Source organism: Atractosteus spatula, chromosome 2 (assembly GCF_055471065.1).
Source record: "Atractosteus spatula isolate fAtrSpa1 chromosome 2, fAtrSpa1.hap1, whole genome shotgun sequence".
In the NCBI taxonomy this organism is placed as follows: domain Eukaryota; kingdom Metazoa; phylum Chordata; class Actinopteri; order Semionotiformes; family Lepisosteidae; genus Atractosteus; species Atractosteus spatula.
Genome location: NC_142707.1, coordinates 58,049,344 through 58,061,876, shown reverse-complemented (window position 1 = coordinate 58,061,876; position 12,533 = coordinate 58,049,344). Strand labels below are relative to the sequence as shown.

The 12,533-nt window shown below is 37.2% G+C and overlaps 1 protein-coding gene across 1 annotated transcript; it reads right to left on the bottom strand.

Annotated features, from left to right (window-relative positions):
• Positions 1–409: 409 nt before the first annotated feature.
• On the bottom strand, positions 410–8,535 carry LOC148839930 (uncharacterized). The gene is made up of 5 exons (XM_088935230.1): positions 8,405–8,535; positions 4,307–4,624; positions 3,087–3,275; positions 2,178–2,221; positions 410–1,858 (listed from the first exon to the last, which is right to left on the bottom strand). Exons 1-5 carry the CDS (start codon positions 8,445–8,447, stop codon positions 1,757–1,759), a joined length of 696 nt encoding a protein of 231 aa, XP_088791356.1. The 5' UTR covers positions 8,448–8,535; the 3' UTR covers positions 410–1,756.
• Positions 8,536–12,533: the final 3,998 nt, after the last annotated feature.

Genomic DNA, 12,533 nt, shown 5'->3' with positions numbered 1-12,533 from the left:
AGACAAGTAGTACATTAATTCAGAAACTTAGTTACAAATCACTTGTCTGTTTGATGCTTAAGATCTCATTTATCTGAAGACTTCAATGGCCAGAAATCAAGATGCACTTATGTTCAGTCACTGTCAATTCACAACAGGGTTTTTGGTAAATATTGTGATTTATAGTCTATAAAATTAAAAACAAACTTTAAAAAATTATAATTAAAAGCTGTAAGTGCATATTCTACATGACATTATCCAAATGCCACTTTGTGTTTTGCAAGAGCACACCTTGCAGATCAATTTACAAGTCATAACTAAAAAAAACACACTCGGATGCCAAGGCTTCTGTATTGTACAAACATTCCTTTGTTTTTGACACCCCTATTATGGTTTTGGATTTTTCTGGAAAAAAAACATCGACATGAAATTTACCATAAGTATTTTAGTACACTTTATCAAATAAATGCAAACTAATTTATGAAGCAGTGACGCCAATTCTTGAACACATCCTAGAAATGAAGATTAAACGTTTCCACTCTTGGGTGGATTCCGCTTGTGTGACGGTTACAGCAGGTTGTGAGAAGTGTGGTCAACCCGTGACTCGCGGCACCCAGTGTAAATTGAACATTTACATGAGCATGATTCAACAGGAAAGCAACACCACAAAGTTGTTGCAGCTATCCACAGATTGGATCAAGACGGCCACATCATGATACACTGTTCATATTGTTTTATAATTTTTTACAGATTGATCACACGACAGAAAATATGAAAAAGAAAATTAAAAATAAACACTGCCATTGCCCTCTTGGAGTCTATTTTGCATCTTGAAGCACAGGATGCTTACCAAGTTAAGCACACAATAGTTGAATATTGACTGGTTTAGGAGTGGGTGTAAACAGGACATTAAAATAAGACTTGTCTGTTGTAACATAGCTTGGTATTTTACTGAAGCAAAGTGAATGAAGTATGTCTATATACAGTATGCAGGTACTGGACATATAAACTATTTTTATTTACAGAGTCCATTTTCCTGTGTTCATTCACTCATTTCTTGTGCAAGAGATAAGCATTAAATGAGTAGATGAAATGCAGTGATTCTTCAGTGTATTGATATTTTCTTTTTGGTAGTGCACCTAAACATTTTTTATTGGCTTTGAATATTACCAATTCCCATCTATACCTCAGACTTAGTAATTTGGAGTGGATCCCAGTCAACAAGATTAAAACAGTTGTAACCACTGTTGGTCAATTATCAATTAATCCCTTACTTTGATTTCTTTTTTTTTTCATATCCCATGCCAATTTTAAGAACTCATCAAAGGGAATTCAAACATATTTTGAGGAAGAAATTTCCTCTATGGCATAGTTCATCCTGTTCTTAATTGCCCCTTGAGAATGCTAGAACTTTGTAGGTGCTACAATATATTTTAATTTACTGAAATAAAAGTAAAACATCTATATTGAATACCTGTCCTACCTGAGTTCTTTTCCTACTTTCAGTTCATGATTGAAATTGCATTTCATGAGAAAAACTTTAAATCTCAAATGGTGTGGATCTGTTTAAGGTTGTGCCTAAATATATGACAAACACATTTTTTAAAGAATAATCTGTATTAATGTACGAATTTTATCTACATGTTCTATTTATTTCCATTTTTAACTCTGACATAAGGTGCTTTGATTGAGAAAATATTTTTGGTAGCAAGACTTAAGGTTATGCAAAGTTCTTGGACAAAAATGCTTCTGCAGTTCTTGTCCAAAAGTGAGACATCTACTCTATGGGAAAAGAGGTAAAGTTTATGTAATAAGGTTTCTCTTCATAGATGTTTTCTACAGCCTTCGGGATGGGCTTCTTGATTGAGACTTGGTTTAGCTGTGGGGAAATATAATTAAGATAAGGCGTTTAACATGATAAACATTTACAGTACCATCATTCAGTATTACTATTCATTTAAAATGAATATTATTGACAAAATGGTATTTCTTGATAGGTTTCAGCATAGCAATGTTTAACATTTTCTTAGAATACATACTTTTACTCTAAGTTTACATTAAAGGAATCCTTGGCAAAGAATGGCCACTCTAATGCAAAATACTTTTTACACTGTGTACATTTTGTAATGTGTACATAAAACTGAATAAGCATGTACTTTTTTTCCTATTGTCACATGCATAAAAATGACATCTTTTACCTTTTTTGGGCTGCTGTGGGAGTATTTCTTGTACAGAATAACGCCTATGAAAATAAAATGTGGAAATGAATGACTGTCACCTCTGTAGTATGAAAGTAATATTTTTCAGACATAATAATGCATAAGTTCATTCTTTATGTTGACACTGAGAACATATAAAACCAGAAGCCGTGAGCTGATCCAATAAAAAGAACACTGTAGTCAGTCACATTTTGATAGATTGTAGTCTCACACGAATGTAATGTTAAAAATCGTCTCTCCCTGTATTTCAGAGCGCTGCAAGGGCACTCCATTTGTATGGATGTGCCACTTCCATCTCATACAACTACAGGGTGTATTTCACTCTTTGGAAAAGCTTAGTACAATGTACTCCTCTTTTCACTTGCCTTCCATCCAGATTCTTACCATTGAGGCCTCCCTTTCAAAAGGGACTGAAATCTTATTAGTGTATTATGTTAGATGGTAATACAGCACATCTCTGTTGGGTTACGGTGATACTTTTATTTTTCAATTCATCTGATGTCATGGCTTGCAGATGACTCTGACCCCATCAAGAATCGATCAAGGTCAGTCAGAGCATACACAGTGCTGCTCCTTAGCCAGTGACATCCTCCATTACACCAAAGACTACAGTAGATCTGCAAGAGATCTGCTGCAGGAGAATCCTATAATCTCCAGATTTTCAAGGCCAGGGATCCTTTTCTGCAATAGAATGTAATGTCTTGTAACAGCTATCCATTTTCTAACCTTTTTATCCTATTCTGGCCTGAGGGGAAGCCGGAGCCTCTCCTGGGAAGCAACAGGCACAAGGCAGGATATACAATGGACGGGACACCAGTTCAATGGAGGGCAGACACACAGACACTGGTATGCACACACTCACACCAGGGCCCTGTTACATTTACTCACCCAAAACAATTGCAGCCACTAGGAGTATCCCAATTACAACAGGTACAACAATGGCTGCTATTGGAAATTTTCCTGTGGCTTCAGGTTTGAGGTAGTTGTCCTCATAACTGTCATTATCATCATCACCATCATTGTCGTTATGTTTGTGTCTTAATTCGGGCAAGGGAACTGGCACAAGAGTGGAAGGAACTGTAAAGCACACAATAAAATTAAGTTTTACACAATTACACAGTTACTGTACATGCAGCTTTTAGAATGGGGCACTCATTATTGAAACAACATTATTTGAAGTAAAAGGTTGTACTGTTTTGTTGAAGGCGTTATTTGAAAGTTGATACAGTCAGTACATTGTTTACTGTGTTCTTGTTGATTCTTGTTTCAATTTCTTTCATTTTTCTTTCCTTCTCTCTTTGTGAAAGAAGACTATAGACAGAACATACCGGCACTCATAAGCTGAATATGAGCACGGTGGATCATAAATGTAAAAAAAGTGTGTTTTCCATAAACCAAGTTATATATACACACACATACAATTTAAAAAGTCATGTCTGTTCAAAGAAATCGGAAAAAATGTATTAAATAAATTTGAACCTAAATAGTATAGAGGCTTGTAACATTCTGTCTCACAGGAGTATGGAAACATACTGTATGGTGCATTCATTTCACATTGCAGCATAAACTTAAAAGATACAATACTAAACACGGAGCTACTGAGCATTCGTGGTTCTTCTGCTTCAACGCTACACTTTCAAGGCAGTAACCAGTTAAAGAATGGCTGAAGGAGAATACTACAGAGATGCAATATAGAACCAGGAGAAACCCTAACTGCAAATAAGCACTCTTTAGCATAGAAGTAAGATTTAAGATCATTACCTATTGCACATCATTCACAACAACAAATGTAATGTAATCTAAAACTTCTAGAGAAAATCCACATTTCAGCACAATGAATACTTATAAGGCCAAAGCCACACTGGAGTGGTTTTGTCAAGAAGAGAGTGAGTGCCCTTGAGTGGCCCAATCGAAATCTTGAGTTGGATATTTCACCCATTAAAGTGTTCTGTCTAAAAAATGTGAACACATCATTTGTAATTCAACAAAAATGGGACATCATCAGAAAAGTGGGGAAACATTTGCAAAGTACTGTATATAGAATACATATGTATATTCAAGATGCAGATTGAAACAGGAAATCTGAATATATCATTATCTTTACTCACCTTTCACAAGCAGTACAACGGTATTTATTGCAGTGTAATTCTCTCCATTTCTTCCCAAACAGCTGTAAGTTCCAGCATTCTGCTCTTGGACATTCAAAATACTCAAGGAGAAATCAAAGAGCAACGGATCTCCAGAAAGCAAGAAGTCCTCTGAGTATTGAGTGTGTTTGTCTTCATTTATGTTGAGATCTAGGACTGGATTCTCAAGCCCTGCTTTGTACCATCTGACCACTCCAGATTCAACCTCACTTACATTACCAAAGCAAGGAAGAATGACTTCTGTCCCCTCTAATGCTTTTCTTTCATCGATGGAAGACACTGAAGAAGAAAATAAAAGAAGAATGATGGTACATTTCTGTACTGACCTATATCTTCTCACCTTCAGCTGTATTATTTCATCACGGTGAGATCAATTCAATTCTGAGCTTCAGACACAAGCAATAGATTTTTCAGGATTTTATCATTTGTTTTTAAATTACAAGTATCAAAACCATTGACAGTTACAAAATTAAGCATTTTTAAAAGATGCCACAACAAGTCATTTTCACGCAAAGATCTCTTAATTAGATCTTTGCGTAGGTAAGTAGCTAATTGCTGTTTTTCAAAAAGTGTAAACTGCCAAGCATTTGTATAAATATATTTCAAAACAAAACAAAATGAGACCCAGAAGAAAGTTCAGGAAAGTTTACTTTTATTTATTTTACAAGGCTCATATTTGTGCTGTGTCATCCTTCATCACATAGGTGTAATCTTATTTCTTTTCAGCAGAGGTCACTCTCTTCATGTCAGACTTCACACCGTCTATAGGGTTTGTCCTCATTATCCTGAGCTCTGGGTGTTATGGATATGAACTCCTGTAACTTAATTTCTAAGAATCCAAGCGCTTTTTTGGTTGCACAAAGAAGGCAAGTATACTCTCACATGAATATCTGATACTCGGGGAGTTATTCTGTTGTCATTCTGCATACACTGCTGCAGCTGTGTCACTGATCTGTTTTGAGTCGATCTCTCTCTTTTTTTTTTACTTGAATATTTCATCATTTAAATGCTTGTTTCAACCATCTCATGGCAGTACTTTAATCTGCGCCTCTGCTACTAAATTCCTATTCATTTTTGTATGTTATTGTTCTTGTTCCATTATTTACTTACATTCTCAGACCACCGATTTATCTTTTGAGTTAGATGGTTCTCTTTCATTAAATTTCTACCACTTCACCTCAAGGCTTCTCGATGGCCTTCAATTACTAACATATTTTTCTATGAATTTAATAATTTATATATGTTTGTATTTTATACACTTATTGCACATTTTTAATGTAGAATTTATGTAAACTGCCTTGAGATTGCTCTTGACTGAAAGGCACTATATAAGGCCAAATTATTGATGTATTGATTATTAATACACAAATGGTCATAGATACCATTTGTTTACCAATTGATCAGTCAGTGTTCTCTATGGTCTCCTTTATTATTATTAACTGCTTTAGATCTAGTATGTTTTTTTCACAAAGGAGATTTAACATTAGAAATTAGGTATTTAAAATCTTTCTAAACCACGTGATTGGTATTTTATTAACATATTAACAAAGTGTATCTTCCTGCTATTGAACTGTTTCTTTCTCATTGTTATTGTATTTTTATTTTTAATATTAATATATTGGTGGTTTAATGCATAATACGAAACTTTAATGAGTGTTAACTCCATTAAAAATTATCCCTTATAATATTATGTGCTAGTACTCTTCTGTTTTACTTGATCTACTGTTATGGTACAGTATTTGCTGGCTGAAATGACACAGATGTTATTACTATTAAAACACTTTCTTTTGATTTTTATCATTTTAAATAGCTATATCTGTCCAATTAGCAATTGTCTAATATAAATGCTGATAATGCTGTCAGCTGAGTTCAAAAGCCTGCTGTCCTGCTCATGTCTGTATTGAAAACTGGATTTTAGACTGATGAGAATTGAAATGAATCTATAAATGGAATTCCTTGAGGAATGTTTTTCTGAATTCTATAAAACAAAAATGGCATTTTGTATTAATAACAGACATCAACCAACTATTGTCATCAGACAACCAGAAAAACCAGAAAGAAGAGGTGACTCTATAAGGAACAAGGAACATTGTGCCACTGTCAAGACAGAAGGCATTAATCCTTGAGTGTTACCAAAGCAATCACTGGCTGATCCTGACGTCATGCAAGCAGTGACTGGCCAAACTTCATTCTTTAAATATTGTAGAGCATGACAGCCAATTGCAGGGTTCATTTACAATAAAGAAACTCTAATTTTGCTTTTGCTTCCCGTATAGGACTAGAGATCAGGGCAGACAATAGCCTGGGAAATCTTTCTGCAGGCAGATTCTGGCACAATACCCACCCCCCGTTGCTTTTGAAAACTGGATTTCAGACTGATAAGAATTGAAATGAATCTATAAATGGAATTCCTTGAGGAATGTTTTTCTGAATTCTATAAAACAAAAATGGCATTTTGTATTAATAACAGACATCAACCAACTATTGTCATCAGACAACCAGAAAAACCAGAAAGAAGAGGTGACTCTATAAGGAACAAGGAACATTGTGCCACTGTCAAGACAGAAGGCATTAATCCTTGAGTGTTACCAAAGCAATCACTGGCTGATCCTGACGTCATGCAAGCAGTGACTGGCCAAACTTCATTCTTTAAATATTGTAGAGCATGACAGCCAATTGCAGGGTTCATTTACAATAAAGAAACTCTAATTTTGCATTTACTTCCTGTATAAGACTAGAGATCAGGGCAGACAGTAGCCTGGGAAACCTTTCTGCAGGCAGATTCTGGCACAATACCCACCCCCTGTCCCAACACACACACTCTCATACCCCACAGCGCCCCACGCCACACTCCCTCCCCCAGTTTCTGACATAATGATCAGCCAGCCCTGGGTTAGGTCATGATTGAGAATCAATAAAGAGTGTATAAGAACTGCTAGAGGAATCTTAAATTTAAATGGACATAACGTAAACTGTAAACAAATTGTGTAAGCATATGACGAATGCCATTTCAAAAACAGGGAAAAGAGAAATTTGCCCTTGCAAGAAGGTTGTTGTCACTGTTTTGAAACATGCAGGAACAAAAATCAAAAACATAATTTTAAGATTTTAAATAACTACATGCATTTAACTCCATTGTCATTTAAGCATATTAACTGATATGAAAGATCATCCTAAACACAAGTAGAAAACAATTGTAAATGCAGAATGCAGATTAAAAAAAATTAATAACAATAATAATTCCGTACACTTCTACAGTGTTTTGAGGACACTCCACTCAATGCACTTTACAGGTAATGGGGACTCCCCTCCACCACCACCAATTCGCAGCATCCACCTGGATGATATGACGGCAACCATAGTGTGTCAGAACGCTGACCACACATCAGCTATCAGTGGGGAGGAGAGCAGTGTGATGAAGCAAATTCACAGATGGGGATTATTAGGAGGCCATGACTGGTAAACGCCAGGGGGACGTTTGGCCAGCATGCCAGGGTAACACTCCTATCTTTTTTGAGAAATGCCCTTGGATTTGTAATGACCAGAGAGAGTCAGGGCCTCGGTTTTACATCTCACCAGAAGGACAGGGCTGTTTTACAGTATAGTGTCCCCGTCACTATACTGGGGCATAAAGCCACACAGGGTGAACGCCTGTGAACTACTGGCCCTTCTAATACTCTTCCAGTAGGCTCATACCTGCTTACCTTCGGTGTGTTGCTAGGTACTGTATGAGTTGCAGAGTGATACAGCTGCTGACAGACTAGGCTAATCAAGTCAGTCTGTTAAAAATACTTTTTTAATACAAATACTTTTCTTTAGCTACATGTGTGAAACATCATATTTACTCGGTTCCTTTGGAATACTTGACTTCAAAATGGAGGATATTAAACCTGACTATATTTCTTTAGGTCTTTAATGTTCAACCCTTCACCATGTGGTATGTGTTCTTACCTTTCCTACTTTTGTGATTTCTTTCTTCATATTAATTTAATGTCAGAGTATTAAGTCAACACATTTATTTTTTTATTCTTTATAATAAATGAGAGATATTTCACTCACCAGAATGCACCACAAGCAGAATTATAAACAGCCTTGAACCCATTGTGACACAGCAGAAATGTTACTGTAGGGACAGCACATCAGACAACAGATCCCTGTGTGTGGATGAAAAAGACTCACATGCTTTCTGTAACTAATACCTTGAAAAAGTAGGAGGAGTTAAAGGTGGCTGCACATATGACATATCAGTAAACACTACAACCTGAGAGATTGTTCTGAGAAATAGTTTGCTCCAAAACAGGTTTAATTTCTTTGCGAAAAGCATAACTAGGAAGACTATCCGCAGTTTGTTTTCAGCAACCAAAATATTCAGATGATGTCTTATTTATTGCAATTGAACCTCATCATCTTGCAGATCTCAGCTATTAAATTCATTTTAACTTTATGGATTAAATGAGTCCTAGCTGAAAGGTTAACTTTCATTTTCAAGTTAGGAATACAATTTTTTCCCCTGCTACCCAGTTTGAAAAGAGTAATTGTAAAACTTTGACATTCTGTGGTGCTGGGAGATTAGCGCCCTTCATGTGTTTTGGGAGTGAAACATAAGAGCTTTGTTGCATTAGGAAAACTAATTGATAAAATGAGAGGAAGCCATTCAGACTACCATGCTTATTTGGTTCTTTTTAAATCATGACCAGTATTAGTTGTACTTGAAACTAGCTCGTTGGTCGTATTTGGATCAAAGCCCATACACTGGTCATGCTGGGGACAGACTCTTACCGTGAAATTAGGAAATTTAGAATACCTGATCAAACCTGATCTGCATGTTTTTGATCAGACTCTCTGTAGCAAACACTGGGAGGAAATGCAAACTCCCCAATTGACTACAACATGTCAAAAATCAAATCAAAATGAACAGTAATAATCCAGGTGTAGGACTCCTCACAGTGAAAGTGCTCTGACCTCTTGAATCAAAAAGCAGATATGTCAGTAATATGATAATGACAGATTATCAGCCTGTATCCCTCCATGACTCTGGATTATGTTAGATATACATTGAAGCCATTTGTTATATTAATCAAGCTTGCTAATTAACCTTGTAAAGAAAATGTATTGATGTTCTAAAATGTACAGCGTTCTGTATCTCTCTGTGCAACCTTAACTACATAGGTAAAATGTCAGCATTTTTATTTCTGGTCATTTTATTTACATACTTTTAAACTCCTAGGTTTCAAAGTCAAAATTGTCTTTGTGTCTGATCACTATCGTAAACAAGGTTGCTGCAGCAATCAGAACAGATTAGAACTCATGAGGACAACACTGTATGTTGCAGAAGACTTCTTTTTGCAGAGATCATACTGTAGGTCTCGTACTCCAAAGACTCAAGAGAAGCCCATTACTCTATTACTGCTAAACTCTAACAGTCTCTCCTGACTGTTTCCTAAAATCCAACTATTACTAAAACTGTAAAAGCACTTTATATATCCAAAACATCATTAATAGCGATGTAAGAATATGTAATCTACCTCTCAATAATAAGAATAATAATAACAACAATTTGACACCCAGTGAAACTATTTACACGTGATAAAGGCCTTCGACTATCGCATCTAGTGGCAGAATGGATCTTATTCCAATTCCCCTTAACGAACACCCTGCTATGCCTTAATCATGATGACAGCAAGTACCAATTTAGTTCAGCAGTATCTTCCTAAGAGTGATATTACTTGAAGACAACAGGGACGTTGAAGAGTGAGAAACATTGCATCTTGGGTAAGTGTGATGCATCTAGTGTTATCTGGTGAATATGATTTAACCCCTACAAAAATATGAAGGGTAGAATTTAATTACATAAGCCATTCTATGCACATTTTAAGAACATCATTACATATTTCATCCATCCATTTTCTAACCACTTTATCCAATACAGGGTTGCAAGGGAGCTGGAGCCTGTCCCAGCAAGCAACAGGTATAAGGCAGGATACCTGGATAGGATTCAACTCCAACCCAGGGCACACATACACACTCACACCAGGGCTAATTTTCCCAGAAGCCATTAACCCACCAGTATGTCTTTGGACTGCAGAAGGAAACCAGGGCACCTGGAGGAAAGCCACATGCCCAATAGAGAACTTACATGGAGAAATTATTAGCTTCTGTTCGTCTCGTTGAACTCTCTTGTGTCTCTGGGCCAGTGTTTCTGAATTGACATGGTAACCCATTATGTGGTCCAGTCAAACTAGGCTGTTATTTTACCAGATACCATTCACAGCTGTGTCAGTACACTGATACTCACTATCTAGAGACCCCAGACAAACTGGAACCTTGGCATGGGTAAAGATCCCTTTCTAGAATAAGTTGCATTACTTCTTACAGACATTTTAAAAACCCCCCTGACTCACAATAATACTATATCAGGTGCTTTGTTAAAATCCATTACTGTTGTTGCTTATTGAAAGAAGTCTAATGGGTTAAGCAAGACACCCTTTTTCTAAACCCATGTTGAATATCAACAAGAATCAGATTAACTGTGTGACACTTGAGTTTTACACATTGTTACAGTCTAGTTTGAAATTATTCTCCTTATTGTTGGTGACACCTTGGACAGTCTCTTTTTACTTATGTTGTAAAAAGAATACAAATAGAAAAAACTCAACAATCCAGTTTTTCAGGTAGCCTTACAAATAATGAATTAGCATTCTTCTAAGAATAGATCAAAGAAAACAGCAGATCTACAGATTCCATTCAAGGCATTCTTTGCAAGGTCTGTTCTTATAGGAGCAGTGAAGTATAAATGTACTGACTTGCAGCAAAGGTCCTGTCTACACTTACTTCATTAGTTATCAAGATATATGAGGTGGTGTCATAGCAATAACCTGGACTTGAACGTGAGTAAAACAAAAGAACAAAGAGTGGACTTTTGGAGACACAGGCTGCACACTCATAGCCCACTCAGTATTGATGGAAGGAAGTGGAAACAGTCACCAGTTCTAGGTTTTTGTGAATTCACATTTCTAATGACCTAACCTGGACTGTAAACACGGACATTATCTTGAAGAAGGCTCAGCAGTGCCTCTATTTCCTGAGGTGCCTCAAGTGATGGGGGACGCTAATACCTGTGTTGGTGAATTTCTACCGCTGCACTGAGAACGCTCTCACTGTGTGGTATGGCAAAACCTTTTCTCGGGAGAGAAAGGCACTGCAGAGAATTGTGAATGTGGCCCAGAAGATCATCGGCTGTGGTCTCACCGAGATTAAACAGCTCTATGTGGGCTGCTGCCATGGTAGAATTCTGGCCATCACAGAGGACAGTCACCACCCCAGGCATGAGCTCTTAACCCCATTGCCCTCAGGCAAGAGAAACAAGAGCATATGGACACTTATCACTAGATTCTTTAATAGCTTCTACACACAAGCAGTGCAATTGGCGGGCACATTTGGCCATGCCCCTTCGACCACATCTACACCATCTACCTCATTGTAATTTTATTTATTGCACATCTGCAGTAATAGTTTACATGTCTGCATTGTTTACATTCGAACTGTTTGCTTCTACTTGTCTACAATTGATTGTCATCAATTTCCATTTGGGATCAATAAAGTCTTATCTATCTATCTACTCTGTTTGTATTGTAGCACTCTCGCCTGGCTTTGCGGCCTGAAGAGCGCCCGGCTGGGGTGCGCGGCGAGGGGCAGGACGGGAGTAGTGGTGGCCGGGGCGGGGACTAGGAGAGCCACTGGCCAGTGCAGCTGACCAATTGTGGAACTGGTGTACACAGTCGCGAGATCGCCCGGACTGTAAATAGTTTCTCTGGTTTTGCACCCCTTTTATACATGTACCCTATTTCTACCTTATACCTGTGTAACTGTACCTGAATTGACCCCAGTGTGTTGTAGCCTGTTTGTCCGTCTCTCTCTCTCTCCCCCTGTTGTGGTTGTTGTGCTGGACGCACATCCGATTAATAAAGCGCTGTGTTCTCAGTTAACAAGAGCCTGAATTCCTGTCTCCATCATCGCCAAACCCATCGCATTACAGTATATTGTCTTGATGCACTATCTGCACTTTTTTACACATTTTTTTAACAATTGAGAGACTTTCTGTAAGAATTCCATTGTACCAGTACATGTATCGATTACATATGGCAATAAAGTTTAAGTTCAAGTTCAAACTCAATGCAGATAACACCCC

Excerpts from the sequence above, each read along its gene's own strand:
- LOC148839930 (XM_088935230.1), bottom strand. The coding sequence starts at position 8,447 with ATGGGTTCAAGGCTGTTTATAATTCTGCTTGTGGTGCATTCTG. Across the intron at positions 3,276-4,306 it reads CGTTGTACTGCTTGTGAAAG|TTCCTTCCACTCTTGTGCCA; the intron begins GTGAGTAAAGAT and ends TGTGCTTTACAG. Across the intron at positions 2,222-3,086 it reads AGTGGCTGCAATTGTTTTGG|GCGTTATTCTGTACAAGAAA; the intron begins GTGAGTAAATGT and ends TTATTTTCATAG.